Raw genomic sequence first — 21,344 nt, forward strand, 5'->3', positions numbered from 1 at the left:
TAGTATTCATTTACTTCAAAATTGCGGGTCTACATTACTTCAGTGTCACAAGATCCTTTAGAAATCATTCTAATATGCTGATTCAGAATGGTTATGCTGGTCAGCATTTTATTTTTTTATAGATTTGTTTTTATTAACATATTTACTTACAAGATGTTAATAGAGTGTACAAAGGATCTACAGTTTGATACATTACTTACATCTTAAGTACTATGAATGAACATTTTCAAATTTTGAACATCAGGCGGAAAATAAATAAAAAGTAAGTGAATAAAAGCAAATATTAAAAGAAAAGCTAATATTTTACATAAACATTTAGCATTTTATTTTTTTTTTTAGATATTTTTATACTTTTATTCATCAAAGAATCTTGGGGGGGAAATGCTTTCAACAAAAAATATTAAGCAGCACAACCATTTTCAACATTGATAATAATCAGTAATGTTTCTTGAGCTGCAAATCAGCACAACTCTTTGAACTGTATTGTAGCGGACAGAACTCAAAGTCAACGTCAAAAGGCTCAGAAGTCAACTCAAACTTCTGAAGCCAAATTAATAAAGTAACAACTATCAACGAGCTAAAAACCTCTCGGACCACCTTAGCAACCATCGCCCTAGCTAACACAGTCTCATCCCAAAAAGTCATATAACTGACGTTTTGGGACGTATTTTTACCATACGTCAATATCCGCCTTTTTAGGGCCCCCTTAAACGTCGGTAGATGGCGATCCCGGGCCGTCATACAACTGACGCTTTACCTTTAACGTCAGTTAGGTTTAGGGTTAGGTTTAGGGTTAGGTTTAGGTATGGGGTAGAGTTAGGATCCCATAACCTCATCTACCGACGTTTAAGGGGGCCCTAAAAAGGCGAATATTGACGTATGGTCAAAAGACGTCCCAAAACGTCAGTTATATGACGTCTTGGGATGAGACCGGGTTGCCCTAGCATTGTGATATTGCCTTTTATAGCAAGTGACTCACATTTTCTTGTGAGACAGCATACTTGCTACGACAAAAACGATTCAATGAAATTTAATATAATTAATGTTGAGAACAACTTTCTGCCTCGTGGCTAAGCTCCTTTGCCTGTAATGTAAATATATCCACATTCACACATCCATCAATCAATTTTTTTAGTCTTTTTTTTTTTTAGTCATCAGCCTCAGAATTAAAATAAATTCCTCCTTTCTGGAAGATCCGGGAGTATTTGTAATCACCGTCATCATTTCCTCTAAGTGAACATATCCCTTACATTACGATAAGTGGTGTGGTGCAGTTCCTGTTAGCACCATGGTACTTCCTGCGTTATTAGTGGAGATCTTTCCAGATATTCTGCAGGCATCAAAAACCTTCTGCCAGTCAAACCAATATTGCGCAACAACAGCATTTGTGATGCTTTCAAGGAAATCATTAATAGAGGTTTTCTGACGTCTAGACGGCACGTGCGTCTAAGTGTGTGCGGTTCATCTCCGGTTTCTCTGGAAGAATCGCACTGACACACTCTGCTCTATGATGGGAAAACGTAGCAATTGGGTCATGTGACTGGGCGGAAGTGGGATGCAGTCAACGTCAGGGATGCTGGGAAAAGCAGAGACCTCTGATTAGTTCTTAGCAGCTCGTAGACAGGCAGCATCACTGCCCTACTGAGCTGATAGACTTCAACTAAACCATCACACCAGAGATCGATTGCTCTGATACGTTTACAGTAAACCATGCGGCACAAAGACAGAGACAGCAATGACACTGAGACGGTCTGTTTCTGTGAACATGTACATGAATCTGACCATTCAAATTCACTGCATGTACTACATTTTATTTTTAGATACTCACCAGAAAGTAATTGCAACCAATAATAAACTTTTAAACACTGAGTAGGGTTTAGTTTATGTGACACGTTTACATCACAGCCATGATTTGTTACTTGTTAATACCAGTCTGAGGCAAGTGGTATTAGCAGGAAAAAATTCATCTTGAACCAGTCTAAGCTGCTGTACTGGTTTTGGTTAGTCTCCCAACCCGGTCAGACTGGTCTGATGGCTGGTTTTATAGGGGTTACACTTACTCTAATGAGAGTTAGTCGACATGTAGCTGCAACGTGACTTATAGCCAACAGATTGTCTAAAGTGGACCATCAAAATTCAAATTCCCCAGTAATGTTTAATCAAAATAACTTCCCCTCCCTCCTCCAGTGACATCTCTTCTCTTCGCTGATGACATGTTTACTGGTGAGGGTGGGACAACCTGTCACTCATTTGAGATCGACCAATAGCAAACCAATCAATTCCCCATGGACAAAATCAAGTCCCGTCCTACATTTTTCTTGTTCGAGAAGCCACATCACTGGGATTTACAACATCACAAGGCAGGAAAAACTATGGAAGCTTGTTTCCGCCACAGAATGAAAAATAAAAAAGGTAACTGCGACTTTTTGTCTCACAAAGAGATATAAAGTCAGAATTGCGAGATATAAAGTCAAAATTGCGAGATATAAAGTCAGAATTGCGAGATATAAAGTCAGAATTGCGAGATTTAAACTCACAATTGCGAGATATAAAGTCAGAATTGCATGATATAAAGTCGCAATTGTGTGAAATAAAGTCAGAATTACGAGATATAAAGTTAGAATTGCGAGATATAAAGTCAGAATTGCGAGATATAAAGTCAGAATTGCGAGATATAAAGTCAGAATTACGAGATATAAAGTCAGAATTGCGTGATATAACGTCAGAATTGCGAGATATAAAGTCAGAATTGCGAGATATAAAGTCAGAATTGCGAGATATAAAGTCAGAATTGCGAGATATAAAGTCAGAATTACGAGATATAAAGTCAGAATTGCGAGATATAAAGTCAGAATTGCGAGATATAAAGTCAGAATTGCGTGATATAACGTCAGAATTGCGAGATATAAAGTCAGAATTGCTAGATATAAAGTCAGAATTGCATGATATACAGTAAAGTCAGAATTGCGTGATATAACGTCAGAATTGCGAGATATAAAGTCAGAATTGCGAGATATAAAGTCAGAATTACGAGATATAAAGTCAGAATTGCGAGATATAAAGTCAGAATTGCGAGATATAAAGTCAGAATTACGAGATATAAAGTCAGAATTGCGAGATATAAAGTCAGAATTGCGAGATATAAAGTCAGAATTGCGAGATATAAAGTCAGAATTACGAGATATAAAGTCAGAATTGCGAGATATAAAGTCAGAATTGCGAGATATAACGTCAGAATTGCGAGATATAAAGTCAGAATTGTGAGATATAAAGTCAGAATTGCGAGATATAAAGTCAGAATTGCGAGATATAAAGTCAGAATTACGAGATATAACGTCAGAATTGCGAGATATAAAGTCAGAATTACGAGATATAAAGTCAGAATTGCGAGATATAAAGTCACAACTGCGTGATATAAAGTCAGAATTGCGAGATATAAAGTCAGAATTACGAGATATAACGTCAGAATTGCGTGATATAAAGTCAGAATTGTGAGATATAAAGTCAGAATTGCGAGATATAAAGTCAGAATTGCGAGATATAAAGTCAGAATTACGAGATATAACGTCAGAATTGCGTGATATAAAGTCAGAATTGTGAGATATAAAGTCACAACTGCGTGATATAAAGTCAGAATTGCGTGATATAACGTCAGAATTGCGAGATATAAAGTCAGAATTGCGAGATATAACGTCAGAATTGCGAGATATAAAGTCAGAATTGTGAGATATAAAGTCAGAATTGCGAGATATAAAGTCAGAATTGCGAGATATAAAGTCAGAATTACGAGATATAAAGTCAGAATTGCGAGATATAAAGTCAGAATTACGAGATATAAAGTCAGAATTGCGAGATATAAAGTCAGAATTACGAGATATAACGTCAGAATTGCGAGATATAAAGTCAGAATTACGAGATATAAAGTCAGAATTGCGAGATATAAAGTCACAACTGCGTGATATAAAGTCAGAATTGCGAGATATAAAGTCAGAATTACGAGATATAACGTCAGAATTGCGTGATATACAGTAAAGTCAGAATTGCGTGATATAACGTCAGAATTGCGAGATATAAAGTCAGAATTGCGAGATATAAAGTCAGAATTACGAGATATAAAGTCAGAATTGCGAGATATAAAGTCAGAATTGCGAGATATAAAGTCAGAATTACGAGATATAAAGTCAGAATTGCGAGATATAAAGTCAGAATTGCGAGATATAAAGTCAGAATTGCGTGATATAACGTCAGAATTGCGAGATATAAAGTCAGAATTGCGAGATATAACGTCAGAATTGCGAGATATAAAGTCAGAATTGTGAGATATAAAGTCAGAATTGCGAGATATAAAGTCAGAATTGCGAGATATAAAGTCAGAATTACGAGATATAACGTCAGAATTGCGAGATATAAAGTCAGAATTACGAGATATAAAGTCAGAATTGCGAGATATAAAGTCACAACTGCGTGATATAAAGTCAGAATTGCGAGATATAAAGTCAGAATTACGAGATATAACGTCAGAATTGCGTGATATAAAGTCAGAATTGTGAGATATAAAGTCAGAATTGCGAGATATAAAGTCAGAATTGCGAGATATAAAGTCAGAATTACGAGATATAACGTCAGAATTGCGTGATATAAAGTCAGAATTGTGAGATATAAAGTCACAACTGCGTGATATAAAGTCAGAATTGCGTGATATAACGTCAGAATTGCGAGATATAAAGTCAGAATTGCGAGATATAACGTCAGAATTGCGAGATATAAAGTCAGAATTGTGAGATATAAAGTCAGAATTGCGAGATATAAAGTCAGAATTGCGAGATATAAAGTCAGAATTACGAGATATAACGTCAGAATTGCGAGATATAAAGTCAGAATTACGAGATATAAAGTCAGAATTGCGAGATATAAAGTCACAACTGCGTGATATAAAGTCAGAATTGTGAGATATAAAGTCAGAATTGCGAGATATAAAGTCAGAATTGCGAGATATAAAGTCACAACTGCGTGATATAAAGTCAGAATTGCGAGATATAAAGTCAGAATTACGAGATATAACGTCAGAATTGCGTGATATAAAGTCAGAATTGTGAGATATAAAGTCAGAATTGCGAGATATAAAGTCAGAATTGCGAGATATAAAGTCAGAATTACGAGATATAACGTCAGAATTGCGAGATATAAAGTCAGAATTACGAGATATAAAGTCAGAATTACGAGATATAACGTCAGAATTACGAGATATAAAGTCAGAATTACGAGATATAAAGTCAGAATTGCGTGATATAACGTCAGAATTGCGAGATATAAAGTCAGAATTGCGAGATATAAAGTCAGAATTGCGAGATATAAAGTCAGAATTACGAGATATAAAGTCAGAATTGCGAGATATAAAGTCACAACTGCGTGATATAAAGTCAGAATTGCGTGATATAACGTCAGAATTGCATGATATAAAGTCAGAACTGCGAGATATAAAGTCAGAATTGCGAGATATAAAGTCACAACTGCGTGATATAAAGTCAGAATTGCATGATAACGTCAGAATTGCGAGATATAAAGTCACAATTGCGTGATTTTACGTCAGAATTGCGAGATATAAAATCAGAATTGCGAGATATAAAGTCACAATTGCTTTTTTTCTCAGAATTCTGACTTTATATCTCGCAATTCTGACTTTATATCGTGCAATTCTGACTTTATATCGTGCAATTCTGACTTTATAACATGCAATTGCAACTTTATATCTCGCAATTACGACTTTATTTCTCACAATTCTGACTTTATATCTATTAAGTGTGAGATAAAAAGTCGCAATTACTTCTTTCGGAATTACTTCCATAAAAAAACGATCATGCTGTCTTCAAACAACCCTGATCCACCAGTCAGCATTACGTATATATGGTATTAATGATGATACAATTAACCAGGAAAGTAATAAATATTAAAGCCATCCATTGTCACCCTGTGGAGGCTGAGAAAAAAGTGTGAAGATGGAGGAAAGATGTGGATTTGTATTCTGTCTTTGTAGTTTTAACATGCTTTCTTGGCTATGTCGAGTGCCAGGAGTTTGTAGTCGGATAGTTTGCAGATGCTGCTTGTGAGATCCTGTAAAACAAAGTGATCCACAGCTGCGAAAGATAGTTTGATATCATCACCACGTTTGAATGAAGTTTACGATTAAGAACAATGATGCACCTAAGCTGTGTTTGCCAGACATTTCTCATTTAGGAGACTTTTTTTTTTCTCTTTTTCTGATAGATATCATTCTGCTATGGTGTTTGAAGTCTTGTTGATTGAATAGTTTTGGCTCACGTTTGCACCAAAAAGGTAGTGAAATTAAAGAATGATCTAAACAAAGCAGCAGGAGGTTGCACTGGAATGATTCTGTCAGAACATCACAAATCCTCTGACGTCCTAAAACTCATTTATTTTCCTCTTTAGTGCGCAGAGGACAGGGCTTTGACATCTCAGCACTCCCCAAGAAGCAAGCTTTCCAGGAAAGCAGAAAGCACCTGTTTCAGATGGTTCCTATGTTACTCCTCTCATGGTTTGGCCATGGAATTGGCATGGAAATCAGATAAAAACTCACAGCAGAGAAATGCAGAACCAAAGCCCAACTTCACGACAGCTCACTCACTCTGAAACACATTAACGTTCAATCTCAAGACCCTTGAGGAGTATTGTTAGTATTGCAACTTTCCAGTAAAAGAATATAATGTAACCTCACACCTATATAAAACAAGACACATTTTGGAATCCAGAGCTAGACTTCAGCTTATCCGGTGCATTCAATTTCCCAGAGAGAGGGTTGTGATTGATGGAGAATGAAATGTAAATGATCCTGTGAAGTCATGACTTCATGCAGCCTCGGGAGGAAGGTAGTAACTTTGAAGTTTTGCCACTGTTGGTCTCAAGACTTCAACATACGCAATAAGTGAAGCGTGATACCTCATAATAATAAAAGTGTTACCTTTTTTTAAATGTATGTGCCCCCAAACCACATACCATAATCAAAATAACTTCCTGATGAATCTCTTCTCTGATGACGTGTTTACTTATTTGAGATCGACCAATAGCAAGCAACAACCATCCAATCAATTCCCCGTGGACAAAATCAAGTCCCGTCCTACATTTTTTTTTCTTTTACAAGAAGCCACATCACTGGGATATACTATGGAAGAAAAGACTATTGCAACATCCATTTCGTGCTGACATCCCTGATCCACCAGTCAGCATTAAGTATATATGTGGTATTAATGATACATCCTTTATCCAGTATTTGAAAAATGTAACCAATTTTACAGCTTTTGAGACTAATTGTAAAGACCTTTTAGCACCCGCCTATCTATCTTTCGTCACACATTTTTACCCCAACCTGCAGATACCCACACTTGCCCTGGGGAATTGGTGTACTGCCCCCTCTACTGGTTAAAGGAAGATACTTCCCTGAGACCATTATAAAAATATGTTTTTCATATTTACTAATTGAATACATTTTTAAATTGCAAATCATATAATTAGCAATAGTTTAAGTGAACGTTAATTAGGTTATTTGATTGTAAAAATATGAAGATTAATAATATAAGTGTTCATGTTTTTACATGTTACTGTTTATTTTGAGAATTTTCACTCTCAGAACTCTCAGACTTTTGGATTTGTGCATCTGATGTCGTGGTAACATCCAAAAACAAACACAATGATATCTATATAAAAAAAACATTCAGTTTATTCCCATAAATACACAATTTACATGTTCGGCACTCGATAACAAGGGACAAATAAGCAAAACTGAGCTCTGGGATGGTCTATTTTTATGTACACAAAGCAGTTGCATAATACAGTTAAAGGCTTTGTCCAATAGGTATTGGATAATAAAAACATTTGCTAGTAGGTGGAGTAATCATCCATCAGTAATCTGAAAGAAACACTTAAGAACATTCACCGCAACTTTTGTTTTAACCTCATCCTAACACCATGTGTGCCCTCCACATCTGGACATTATAACATTAGGAAATGGTGCATGTCCTGTTCATGTCTTCTATTGCGTTTTCTTGTTGTTCTCTCTGGCAACTTTTCTCTTTAACTGCAGAATCTTCAATTCTGTCATGGTTGAGAAGGTCCTCCATACCCACACAGCCTAAAACAAAGAGACTGAGTTTAAATCAAAATCTTAAACATACTTTGTAAACATAATTAGATGAGATGCATATTGTAGTATTATGTATGAAGAAGTATATTCTTAAAGGTAAATATTACCACAATAATAACTGTGTTGAGCAAGAGCGGGACAGAGTATACTAGTGATATGAACATTCCTTTTGAATCAAAGTATTGGAACTTTGAAAAAGACCTAAAAACAAAAATGGAGACATATTCAGTATATAATAATAAAATACATAACAGTCAGTTGGTTGTGGTGGGTCGGGTGGATAATTACCTACCTCCAATTCATCGCTGCCAACTCATTCAGATATTCTGCACTGTAAACCATTGTAACTGCAAAATATTAATGTTATATGTTGATCACAACACAATCTAAATATTCACAAAACACATCTTGTGCGTAATTTTCGGAAATGTAATTTTGTGTTTCACTATAATTTTATACATTTACCCTTAATTTAATTATTGCAGAAACTCACCCATCAAGAGAAAATGACAGATCTGAAGGCGGTAGTATTTGCAGGACAGGACGGTGAAAGCAAAACAGAAGACATGGAAGGCCAGCAGACAAATCAGCCAGGATTCAGTCCAGTCAACCTGGAAACAAGTTTACATGATGATTATTATTCCCGTAATAAATCGTTTTCGTTATTTAATTCCAACCACGTGACCTCGGATGTACTGAAAAATAGCGACAAAACAAAACCTTTGGATTATGTTTATGTCTAAGACAATTAAATGTTTCTGTAAACTTACAGACTGTAGAAAGCTCCATAATGATGTGACGCGAATATTACTGAATCCATCGATTGGAATGGCGCTGATATTTTTAGCTTTGGACTCGGTCATTTTGTTTGACTACACGCAACTAAACCACACACAACATGAACACTTCCGCATTCGTCACTTTCTTTCTCTCGCGGCACAACCTGAAGCTCACCAATGGATGGCGCTATTTCGCTTCTTAAACATGTAGTTGATGCTAATAGTAGTTTATTCACAAAAAGTAACATTAAATATTTAATATTTATTTTCAAATACTTGTTTTCTACATTTTTATATCGAAATAAAATAGAATGCCTTTAAATTCCCGCATTGGTTTAAAATGAAGAAAAGTAAGATGTTAAAAGACGGATATGTCAAAATAAAAGTTCTCTGCAAACCTTTATTTTGCAATTTATTATCTGCAATAAATGTATCTCTTGGCGTTGATTTTTTTTATTTATTTATTAAGAAAAGCTTGATTTGTTTTGCATGAATCTATCATTTATATTTAAGTTTTCTTGAAATAACATATCCTTACATCTGGACGGTTCAACTGTTTTTTTGTAATGGTCATTGCAAATACCAACTAAACTGTTCATAAAATATTTTATTATTATTATTATTAATATTATTTGTATGATATTTACTATTCTCGATGAATTAGAATAATTTAGAATAGAAGAAATAGTTTAGGTTTCGTTTTTTTATTTATTTTTTGTTCAGGTTTCAGTTTGTCGCATTCCAGCCAGCGATGACGCGCTTCCTGTGACGCAGAGAGATTTTAAAACATTGTCCTTCTCAGTAATGGCGGCTACGTTCCCTTCGCCTTCGCTAAATAACAATAAATGGTACTTCACGCGCGAACAAATCGAAAACAGCCCATCTCGCCGAGCGGGACTTGATCCCGACAAAGAGCTCTCGTACCGACAGCAAGCTGCTAACCTCCTGCAGGACATGGGACAGCGGCTCAACGTGTATCTTTTTCAGTTTGTGAGGCGTCGTTCTCGGCATCTGCTGACGCCGGTTTGGGCGGCTTGTGTAGCGTTGAGTTTCAACGTTGTAATGACCTGAAACGGGTCTACCAGTAAACACGCCTTTTGTATTGTGAAACGTGTGAATTAAGGCGAATGGAATAAACGATTTATGTCCCAGTTTTGTGTTTTTTGGGTGTTCGTTTAGGCCTCATGGCCTAGCTTTAGGTGTCTCTCCTACTGAACAATAGCGCAGCCGGTGTCATTGCTTTTCCCACTCTCCGGTTTCCACTATTTTCTTAATTATACAATTTGTTTACACTCCAGTTATAGACGTATATGTTGTTTATGCCATTCCAAAATACGTCTGTTAGTATTGCAATTCAACATATCCTGTCGGGGAGGTTTGCCCTGTTTGATACTGTAACAGGACATATAGAATTGGGGAGAGATTATGAGTTGTCCCGATTTTTTATTTATTGATTTTTTTTTAGGTTAATTATGTGCCTTAAATTAATGGACAGCAGTTAAATTCTGTTTTTCCATTTCCAGAAGTGGGTGCTTCCACTCTCTACATTTGAATATGGTCAAATATTAATGATTGTTGCTCTAATTAAACTACAAGAATTGAATGTGAATGACAAGCCCATACCACTTAGCGGTGGTATCATTCTAAATATCTATAGTGGTTATGAGCCTGTTGAAAAACTGAGTTTGTTGATTTGAATAGTAATGCTGTTTCGACAATAAGCTGAAGTTGCAGTAGTCTTGTCCCAGTGGCTTCTCGAACAAGAAAAAATGTAGATTGGTCCTTGATTGGATGGTTGTGTTTTGGTATCGCTGTGATATCATGTGACTGACAGGTTGCCCCGCCTTCACGCCTGTTAAAAAATCATCAAAGAAGAGATGTCGCTATAGGGGAAGCTATTTTGATGAAACATTACAAGGGTAGGGTACATGAATTTTCAAAAAAAAAAAAAAATGTGCACAGATAAATAAATTACAAAAAATACAATATTCCATAATGAAATAATAATTTTTAATTTTGATTTCATGGTGACTTTAAATGCTTGTAATGTCATTGCCATCCTTAACTTTGGTCGATCAGGTCACAACTTACAATTAACACTGCCATTGTGTATATGCATCGGTTCTACATGATCCAGTCCTTCACCCGCTTCCACCGAAATGTGTGTGCCTTATCCTTCGACAAGCTTTTTGCTAAAGGTTCAATTGAAACAGCTGGCTGGATTGGACAGGAATCTAACCTCTTTGTTAATGTCATGTGTTGCACAGGTGATTGCTCCTGCAGCTCTCTTTTTAGCTGCGAAGGTGGAAGAACAGCCTCGCAAGCTGGAGCATGTGATTAAGGTGACCCATGCGTGTCTCAATCCTCAGGACCCGTCTCCAGACACCAGGAGTGATGTAAGTAATGATAGAATTTGCGTCCGATTTCTTTTAACTGTCTGTGATTCATTGGTTCAATGTACTTTCTTTGTTAAAAATGTAACTTATTAGCGAATAAGTTCTTTTGCAGCAATATTTTTTTAAAGGAATCATTCACCCAAGATGAAAATGTGAAATACTTTAAAAAAAAATTTTTTTCCAGAGTCCTTGATGAATGGTGGATTTTCAGTTTTTTTCTTTTTTTTTTTTTTTACCCATCTTTCCTGTAAAATTAACTGTTTTCCCCCCTAACTATTTAGCTTGACAAAATTTCTTTACCAGCTTTTTAACTGGTATCAGATCAATGATCGTTTTTATTAAATAGGGCTGGGTTAAAAATATAGATTTCTCGATTTTAAGTGATTCTCGTTTTGATTTACTGATGTTCTTCTTAAATCCCAAGAATCGATCTTTTAACAGTTGATGAATGAACAAAACTTTGTAGCGTGCCTGCCTCCCATCCAATAAATCACAATAAGCTTTGTGCTTTGATATGAAACTGAGTCTCAGCTTTCAAATTATGTCAATTTAATGATGAAATTCAAACAATAAATATGTTTTGCCGCTCATGAATGTGGTGTGACAGATCGCTACAGTACAGCTCAGTCCAATAGACCATTTCTTCCACATTACTACTAGTTAAAGCAAATAATCATGAATGAACATCAGAAGGTATGCCTGAAAGATACAGTACAGCTTACCAAAATCCATTTCTTGTCTCATGTAATCGGTTAATCAGTGTTTCAACAGCGGAAATACCTCAGTAAAACAGCTTGTAAACAACGCCATGTAATGCTACATTTACCTCCGAAAAAAACATTCAATGTCTATTAATTCATTAGTCTTCTAGAAAAATGTACCCCAGAGCTAATTGTATGCATTATATTGCATATTCATTGTATTTTACTTAACCTTTTCAAAATCTACGGGATATTTGAACCCGTTGTTTTCATGAGTCACCATTTAAATTTTTATATTTCAAAAAATGAGTAGAAACAATTGTCATTAAAAAGTAATTACAACACTATTATTGTGAAAACTTCCTTTTTTGTAATGTAAATATAAGTAGACTGTACAAATTGAAATTGAAATATAATATTAGTAATATACTAATAATCAGAATTGAATTGCAAGCTTGTGAATCGAAACGAATCGTGAAATTTGTGTCAATACCCAGCCCTAGTATCAAATGTCATATTTAATGGCAGAACCACTGCATCAGACATAACATGATTGCTTTTCTTTTGAACAGGTTGTGCGAGCAACACTTTTCTTATTTCTTTATTTTCATTTTGAATCAAAATGATCTCAATTTTTTTTTTCTCTTAGGTTGGATATGTATAATCAACTTTCTTTGGTCTTTATCTGTTGTGTTAGTATTATTCATATGCCTCTCACTGACTGTCATATGTTGATGAATTGAAGGGGCATAGCTTGTATAATAAGGTGCTGATTGGCTTGGTGCAAAAAAAAAAAAAAGGGTCATCTTAATTTGACGAGAGCGAGTAAACGTGTAGTCCATGACCAAGAGAACATGTGAGTAACCTGCCTGTCCTCTCAATCTCAGACATACCTGCAACAAGCCCAAGACCTGGTCATTCTTGAGAGCATTATACTCCAGACCCTGGGTAAGTTTGGAAGGGCAAGAATGGGTCAGTGAATCACCATACTAGAGAGATGTACCAAATAACCACATTTATTCTCATTCACTGCTAATTTCCAGGAGTCAACAGGACTATCACAATCTCTGAATTAAGAGTCATTACTACTCTCACCTTTTTCATTTCTATTTCCATGTCAGTCTGGCAATGCACCCTTCCTGTGTGTGGTTTACGATGCTATCCATTTTGTATGCTGATCCTATTTTAATCTTGAGTACAGTAGGGATGTCAAAAGTACTGGTACTAAGTAAAAAACCATTCATCTTTTTGCAGTACCAACCTCAATCCTCTTGAATGCTTGAATTTTTCGTAAAAGAATTTGTGCAATAGCGTATTAATTTTATAGCATTTTAAATCAGGAAATTTCACTGGTAATGGTTTCAACTACTGGCATCTGTTTATCGTGATAACCCCTGGTGTAAACCGTCGTTTGTGTCCTGCTTTGCAGTCCTCCGCTTTGGAAAATTCTGTTCTTGTGCCCATAATTGTAATTTGTTTTGAAAACTTTGACTATAACCAAATCGCCCCACAGGCCACTTGCAAGGAGCTTGGCTCAAAGATATCTCACCAGTCAAGCACAGGAAGCCCCATGTTTGATTCACTCACTCATCATGTATATTGTGTGTGGGAGACTTCACCAATGCAGTACAAATGAAAAACTAAAAAGTCTGTCTCTCTCTCATCTCCTCTCTTCCCTTCAGCTTTTGAGATCACCATTGATCATCCTCATACACATGTTGTCAAGTGTACACAGCTTGTGCGAGGTGAGAACCAGCTGCTCACTGTAAACTGTCCTTCGTATTGCTCGGTAATGAGTACTTCTAGCCCACCAAGCTCACAGATTTCACATCTGATCACGAGCTTTCCTTTTGTTCCAGCGAGTAAGGATTTGGCTCAAACCTCATATTTCATGGCAACAAACAGGTATGTTCAGATAGCATTACTTATGTAGATTCAGAAGATACCTTACTTGTGTAGAAGTTTTCTCTGTGTACACTACCAGAACTATGTGAGGTTAAAGTTACATCAATCTTTAATCCAAGTATGATGGTTGAATCTGGAAATAATGTCAACTTGAGTTTTTATTTGAAAGACACATGATTTGTAACATTATATACATGTCACTTGATCAATTTGACGTGTCCTTGATTACAAAACAAGTATTAATTTCTTTAAATAACTTTTGCATGGTAGTTTATGTATTAATGTGGTTCAACAATAGCAGTTAATGGTTTCTAACAAATATTTGTTTCTTCTCCTGTGTTTTTGCTGCAGTCTCCACTTGACTACATTCTGCCTACAGTACAGTCCGCCCATTGTAGCTTGCGTTTGTATTCATTTGGCCTGTAAATGGTCCAACTGGGAGATTCCGGTTTCCACAGACGGCAAACACTGGTGGGAGTATGTCGACCCCACAGTGACCCTTGAGCTGTTGGATGGTATGTAAATGTAGCTGTTGTGTGTCTTTTCAATTGATTTTCTTTTGAAATGGTTGTCTTTTTAATAGAGGGAAAGTTTAATTGAAAATATCATGTGATTACTTCTCTGTTCAGTGTTTCATTAATTAATGCATTGTGGTTTATTTAGTTCAGTTTACATTTAAAGGCAGTTTTACTAAGATGTTTTGGAAGTAACCATTGGAAGAACCGCAGTGTAACATTGGACAAAATTTGGGGGGTTTTAGCCGGGACAAGAAATTATATAGCCATTTAAAGAATTTCTCAAGTAATGTGTGATTTTGCCCCAAGTTGCCCTAAAGATTTTTGATTATGATTTCACAGAGCTCACTCATGAGTTCCTGCAGATCTTGGAGAAGACACCCAGCCGCTTAAAACGCATAAGAAACTGGAAAGTAAGTCAGTTTGCCTCCATTTTAATTATATCTAGATAACTGCAAATACTGTGTGCCTACAAAGTACAGAAGTGGTTCAAAATCTTTCATCAAAGTTATACTGTACATTCATTTTGAACAATCCCACTCTTATCTTAGGACAACTTTGGTGAACTTTTTTTATCCACTTGAAATGTTGACTACTGTATTTTGGCCACTTAAAAAAACTGTTGAAATATTACAATTTTATTGCATTAAATATCTACAGTAACCAAGTGGCTGTTTTTTTTACACACTGCCATTCAGAATTTTGAGGGTTTTCATTGTGTTTTTTTATGTTAATGTGTCTATTCTCACTGAGGCAGCATTTATTTGATCAAACATACAGTAAAAATGGTAATTTGTGAAAAATTACTAAATTTCAAAATTATGTTTTAATATTAATTTATATTTTAAAATGTAATCTATTCCTGTGATGTAAAGGTGTATTTTCAGCACCATTACTCTAGTCTTCAGCGTCACATGATTTGGTGACCGAATGTGGAAACATTTGTTTTTCGAAGATTCTTTAATGAATAGAAAGTTCAAAAGAACAGCATTTATTTGAAATAGAATTCTTTTGTTATGTTAATTTATGTAAATGTCAAATTCACTGATAAAAAAAAAAAAATCTTACTAACCCCAAACATTTGAATGGTGTGTTCTGACCATCCAAATTGCATCCTCATAATCTTTTTATTTATTTTAATTTTTTTACTTGTGCTTTAGGCTGCAGGTCAAACTGCCAAGAAATCAAAGGTGCAAGATGGTGATCAGTCAGAAGCCATTATGAACATGATCTCCATGGCATCATCTGACACCACGTTGGCGGGACTGATGAGCCTCTCCGCCCCTCCCTCCGGTTCTTCCATAGACTCCTCAGCAGATGATCCCAGCGCTGCAGCCTCATCCCAACACTGGCAGCCTTCCGGCAAGGAGCAGCCCACTGTTAACGAACTCCACGCGCCTGCTAAGGTCTCTCTGAGTGAATATCGGGCCAAGCACGCGGATGAACTGGCGGCGCAGAAGCGGAAGTTGGAGAACATGGAGGCAAGTGTGAAACAGGGATACGCCACTGCCGCACAGGCCCTCATGAACCAGCAGAGGAAAGATAAGCACCATCACCACCAGCAGCCCAGCTCTAGTTCCTCAGACCTGAGCAACCCCTCACCTATCGTCCTGAAGATCCCTCTGGATGAGCGAGAACGCAGTTCCACAAAGACACGCTTCCCCGTGCGGGGCCAATCAGACGGCGGTGGGCACAGCAGCGGGGGGCACAGCAGCAGTAGCAGCAGTCGTGGATCCGAGCAGGACATTAAAGTGCGGATTCGGGTTCCAGAAAGGAGAAGTGGGTCCGGAGAAGACGGGAAAAGTCGCGAGAAGCACAGAGATCGGTCCAACCACCACCACCATCATCACCATCACCACCACCACTCCTCCTCTTCCACCACCGGCTCTTTATCTGCATCGTCTTCCTCATCCTCAGCACAAAAACACTTAAGTTCTGCCAGCACCTCAGGTAGTAGCAAAAAGGTCCCTGGTGACAGCGTGCGAACAAGCTCTTCGTCATCGTCGTCTCGAAAAAGGACCCACTTGCCAGATCCTTCCGCCGGCACCCACCCCTCGAAAGTCATCAAATCGTCCAGAAACTCATTTCAGTTGCCGGCGCTTTCCGGAGTGCCCTCCCACGCGATGGGGCACGGGCCTGACATCCTGAGCCTCTCGCACCATCAGGGAAACTATTCGCACTCCAAGGCGGACAAAGCCGACACGAACGGCCACAATACGGGCGGCCAGTCCAACGAGTATCAGGACACGTTTGACATGTTGAACTCGCTGCTCAGCGCGCAAGGGGTGCAGCCGGCGCAACCTCAGATATTTGACTATCGCTCTCAGTACGGAGAGTACCGGTATAGCAGTAGCGCTCGCGGAGGAACCCAGCCGCCACCTTTACCCTCAGAACCACCCCCACCTCTGCCACCCTTGCCCAAATAAACCCTTTCATCCCCCTCCCCACCATTCGTCCGTCCACACACACTGATCAGATCAGTCGTCTTTGGGAGTCCGGGATTCCTTTTGTGCGTCTAACTTTCTGTGATGTTGAGTTTGACAGCAGAGTAATGTAAGGCAAAAAATGTACCTGTATCGTTTTGTGCGAGCGAGTGTGTTCACAACACCCATCTGTGGCAATAATGTTAAAATAGAACAAAATATTGCAAAAAAAAAAAGGCAAAAAATGTTATTTATTGAAAAAAAATTGTACATACTATTTTTGATGTCACTCAGTTTTATATCAGCGCTAACAGAAAAACATAATGGAATTAAGGGTATGTATTACAGAATGAGAGGGACCCGTTGTCCTCTTTAAAAAGTGTAACCTTGAATGCAAAAAGGAAAATGTTTTTGGTTTATGTATGGATTTAAGTCTTGCTAACGATATATGTGTCTTTTTTATTGATTATGGTATTTATTATTAGCCTTTTAAAACCATAGTTATTAGCAGTCGTTGCTTGAATGCATCAGGTAATCTCTGGATTTTATTTTTATACTGTTGTAACCTGCTTCCCAGTCTGTATTTACTTGATTGATGCGTCTTGTATGTTTTGAGAATGAACATACGAATCCCCAATATTTGCATCACAATGTATGTTTAGTATCTGAAGTAACATTTTGATTTTGTTTGCTAAGTATTTGTGGTCTTTTTTGTTTGTTTGTAACTTTTAAGCTTTGCATTCTGTAAATGAATGAAAATTGACAAATTATTTTTACACATTTTTTTTCCCCAAAAACAAGGATATGCCTAATTTGGGAAAGTATGTCTGGTAAACCTACAATTCAGAGGCAGATGCAGTCATTGTTTTAAATGGTTGTAGAATATCGTGCTCATTTATAATACACTATACACAACAGTATGTCCAGCTTGTACTTGTTTCATCTTTTACATCTGTTTGTTAATAACTCAAACCCAAATGGTGTTAGATGCAGGCTATTTGTCATACTATGATGTAACTGACTTCCAGTGAATGAGTAAATATGAATCTGTGATGGACAAAAGTACAATCTGATAAAAACAAATGTCTTTCCACTAATTTTCAGTTGAACTAATGTTTTTTTATGCTTCTTTTGTTGAAACAATGATAGTGAAATTCATTCTGTCTACATTTATGAATGAGTCTCATTGAACTGGTGGTACTTTTGTCCATCATAGTTTTCTATCATCATTTACTCAGCCAAAACTGATTTTCTTCTGTAGAACACAAAAGAAGATATTTTGTCTGTATAAAGTCAATAGGGTCCACTGTTTTACTGTTTTATCCCCAACATTTTTCTATCTCTTTGAATATGTCGTCCATTTTATGGTCTGTTGGGTTTATATTTATATCTGTCTCAGTTTAAACACTCAAATCAGCACTTATAGATTGAATGGCGAGCATGCTGACGGCTCATGTTTATTTGTTGCAATACCTCCATTTTTGTTTAACATTAAGGTGCTTTGACGCCATGTTGTAATTACCGTAATTACGAGATTTCAGCTCAAATTTACAGCTTAGATGGGAATTTTCTGAGAGCTCTTACTTGTACCACGTGACTGCTGTACCAACTTTTGCCATAGACATGCACAATTCCCAGTCCAGCTCTGAATAGAAGGTCACGTGTTTTCATTTCGAGACTACGGTAATTACGTCACGGCGTGAAAGCTGCATTATAACCGTATCAAGGTCATTTTGGTGTTTTCGAGTGATAAGCCATCCAATCCTGATTCATGAAATCTTGCATGAATGATTCAGTGCACATTAAAACTGATGTTTTGAGCCAATCGTTTTGTACCTTTAACAATATTGTCCCCATATTCATATCTTGCTTGATTATGTTTTTGTATGCAGTTAATAGCACAATAATGCAGATTACTATATGGATCAGTCTCTGTAACTTTCCTCCTCTGATTAAATGGCATGACTTTCATTTATCAATTTACAGACAAAAAAAAAATGGAAGCATGAAATTGAGTTTCTACTGTCAGAGTCAATTTTACCTTAATAAATGTTGCGTTCTTTTCTTAAGATGCTAGCAGGGATTCCTCCATACTTTCCTGATTGTGCCTGTTGATCATGAGGAACATTTCAGGAATATTGTGAAATGAAATGTAACACTATAAGCTATAAAAGATCTGTCACAGTTTTGGCATATATTCCTCATATGATGCACTCCTCATGTCCTGTCCCTGTTTTATCATTTCTAAGTAGAAGGTTTAACATGTTTTAGTTTTGTGTTTGCCGGTGTCTAGTCTGCTTCAATAAGACTAAAGAGAAGGCGTTTTGTGGGTCTAATGCAATTCATGTCACCACTGTATTTTCTATGTACCTCCATTTTCAAGAATATAGCGTTTTATCAAATGTATATACTGTTTTCTGTGTTTTAGTGGTACCACATGAACTCTCAGGTTTTGAATTGAATTGTTGGGGTGTTTCTTGTCAGAAGTTAAGGTTTGCATTTTTGTGAACTCGGTTCCTTTTTATAAATGTGGTTGATGTACAATAATGTTTTATGAGAAACATACTTGTGGGTGTTTTTCTTACCGACTGCAGTGTAAATTGTTGTAAAATCATGTGACAGACGTTCTACTCAAAGCTTCTTGCCGTAAATTCACTTTTCCCATTTTTATACGCCAACTTGACCAGTTTTGCTTCCACCTGATGTCAACAACACCTTTATGGTTTGCCTTTGAATTCAGTGCTGGAATAAAGAGATACAAGAATAAACCAGGAATGTTAAATGTGGCATCTGAACCCATTCTGAAAAGCTGAAAATCTGGGGTTAACCAAGAAGTCACAAGAGCTGTTGTAATCCTGATTAACTTCTCATTGCAGGCATTGTTGTCTAGCCGTAATGTGTAACTTATTGTTTTATTGACGCCTTGTCGAACATAATCTGTGGCATAATTCAGATGATATATTTCACCCCAAGATCAAAAGAAACATTTTAAATGTATATTATAATAAGACTTTTTGAGTTGATGCATATTGTAGTTATTTTTGTCAATTAAAGGGATAGTTCACTTTGAAATTAATTATTATATGACCGCAGACCAAAGCAAGCGTGCCTTCAGATCAGTTGAACATGGCTGTGGTTACACGAGGTAAAAACGATATAAACACTGTTCGTTTTCTCACACAAACCGCTCGTTTTGTGTCTTAGGCTATCAATGTGTACATTTATGAGTCATTAAATCATGTTTAATTTGGACTTCTCTGCATGCTCTTCAAGGTGGACCCCCTAAACCTCCATTATATGACTGAAAAACAATGGTTTGACTGAAAAATATCAAAATTGAAAATATTATGTAAACAAAGACCTACATCTTGGATGCCCTTGAGGTAAGCTAAAACATATCAAAAATTAATTTCAAAGTGAACTATCCCTTTGTGCATTTTCCCCATTCTTATTAGTGCAATGCAAAAAAAAAAAAATGTGATCGCCTACATTTCACTGAAACATAGTGCTAAATTGAACCTGTTAACCTCTGTGCATGTAGATGATTCTTGTGGACTTCACAGTGAATGAGTGCCCAGACCTGAACAGACTCTATTGTTCTTGGAGTCAGCCATCCTTGATCTCGCATGACTCTGAAACTGTACCAGCCGCCTACAGCAGGTTTGACACAATTTCCCCTTTAGCATTGTTTCTCATGCATGCACATCTCAAAATGAACACTTCCAACCTTATCTTACCAAAACTCATTCTATTGCATTTGTATGTTAAAATGTTTTTAAAAAATTCAGATGTTGCAAAAAACCGTAAGATGCTTATGGCCACTGACCCAATTAAGAAAGAACGGCTTTAAAAGCGTCAGATTTCCAGCCACATGCACTGCTCCACTGATATCACATGTAAGCATTCTCCAGCTTCGTTCCTCATTACAAGAAGCTCAGCTTGGTAAAGAGCTTGTAATCTCAATGTGACTCTTAAAAAAAATCCTCAATATGTCAAATAAAATATTTAATATTCTAAAAAAAAGTTTGTTCAGTGGTTGTTTGCAGCGCTTACAAGTTCATTGCTTTATGTTCAAAGTGGAACATTTATTTGTTTTAAGTGCACATGCACTACTGATCAGCATGATTCATAAATGAGTTTAATCAATTAGTGCAAGTAATATTTAATGGTATTGTAATCTGATAACTCTTGCACAGCATCGCACATTTGTCTGTGTCGTATCAGCATCCCCGACAGCTAAGCAGAGCTGAGGACAAGAAACTCAAAGCCCAAGATGATTACACTTTTTATTCAAAGTGTGATTATTATGTAATAATTTAATGGTGAAGTTTTATTTGCCTAAACACTTTTGTTTATTATAAAAAGTAACTAAAAAGTGGCTTTGATTTTTATTGTTTAAGATTTGAGCGAAAGCAAACCACAGAGTCTTCTGGCTAAATTGTAAGCATTTGTAATGCTCATAATTTAGGC

At 36.7% G+C, this 21,344-nt stretch overlaps 2 protein-coding genes across 3 annotated transcripts; one reads left to right on the plus strand and one right to left on the minus strand.

Moving 5' to 3' along the window:
• Nucleotides 1-7,708: 7,708 nt before the first annotated feature.
• tmem18 (transmembrane protein 18) lies at nucleotides 7,709-9,084 on the minus strand. The gene is made up of 5 exons (XM_039651502.2): nucleotides 8,926-9,084; nucleotides 8,649-8,766; nucleotides 8,448-8,502; nucleotides 8,263-8,356; nucleotides 7,709-8,143 (listed from the first exon to the last, which is right to left on the minus strand). The coding sequence occupies exons 1-5, from the start codon at nucleotides 9,016-9,018 to the stop codon at nucleotides 8,045-8,047; spliced, it is 459 nt and encodes a 152-aa protein (XP_039507436.1). The 5' UTR covers nucleotides 9,019-9,084; the 3' UTR covers nucleotides 7,709-8,044.
• A 618-nt stretch (nucleotides 9,085-9,702) lies between these two features.
• ccnt1 (cyclin T1) lies at nucleotides 9,703-19,439 on the plus strand. Of its 2 annotated transcripts, XM_089124470.1 has the most exons (9): nucleotides 9,703-9,908; nucleotides 11,014-11,095; nucleotides 11,202-11,330; nucleotides 12,919-12,979; nucleotides 13,714-13,776; nucleotides 13,891-13,936; nucleotides 14,288-14,451; nucleotides 14,794-14,864; nucleotides 15,612-19,439. In XM_089124470.1, the coding sequence occupies exons 1-9, from the start codon at nucleotides 9,739-9,741 to the stop codon at nucleotides 16,875-16,877; spliced, it is 2,052 nt and encodes a 683-aa protein (XP_088980596.1). In that variant the 5' UTR covers nucleotides 9,703-9,738; the 3' UTR covers nucleotides 16,878-19,439. The 2 variants fall into 2 exon arrangements, with proteins under 2 accessions (XP_088980596.1, XP_039508162.1); XM_039652228.2 differs by having other exon boundaries at nucleotides 13,714-13,936.
• The last annotated feature ends 1,905 nt before the right edge of the window (nucleotides 19,440-21,344 follow it).

Source organism: Pimephales promelas, chromosome 20 (genome assembly GCF_988280905.1).
Source record: "Pimephales promelas chromosome 20, fPimPro1.hap1.1, whole genome shotgun sequence".
Classification (NCBI taxonomy): Eukaryota; Metazoa; Chordata; class Actinopteri; order Cypriniformes; family Leuciscidae; genus Pimephales; species Pimephales promelas.

Excerpts from the sequence above, each read along its gene's own strand:
- tmem18 (XM_039651502.2), bottom strand. The coding sequence starts at position 9,018 with ATGACCGAGTCCAAAGCTAAAAATATCAGCGCCATTCCAATCGATGGA. Across the intron at positions 8,767-8,925 it reads TATGGAGCTTTCTACAGTCT|GTTGACTGGACTGAATCCTG; the intron begins GTAAGTTTACAG and ends ACTTGTTTCCAG. Across the intron at positions 8,357-8,447 it reads TTGGCAGCGATGAATTGGAG|GTCTTTTTCAAAGTTCCAAT; the intron begins GTAGGTAATTAT and ends TTTTGTTTTTAG.
- ccnt1 (XM_039652228.2), top strand. The coding sequence starts at position 9,739 with ATGGCGGCTACGTTCCCTTCGCCTTCGCTAAATAACAATAAATGGTAC. Across the intron at positions 11,096-11,201 it reads TCACCCGCTTCCACCGAAAT|GTGATTGCTCCTGCAGCTCT; the intron begins GTGTGTGCCTTA and ends TGTGTTGCACAG. Across the intron at positions 14,452-14,793 it reads GACCCTTGAGCTGTTGGATG|AGCTCACTCATGAGTTCCTG; the intron begins GTATGTAAATGT and ends ATGATTTCACAG.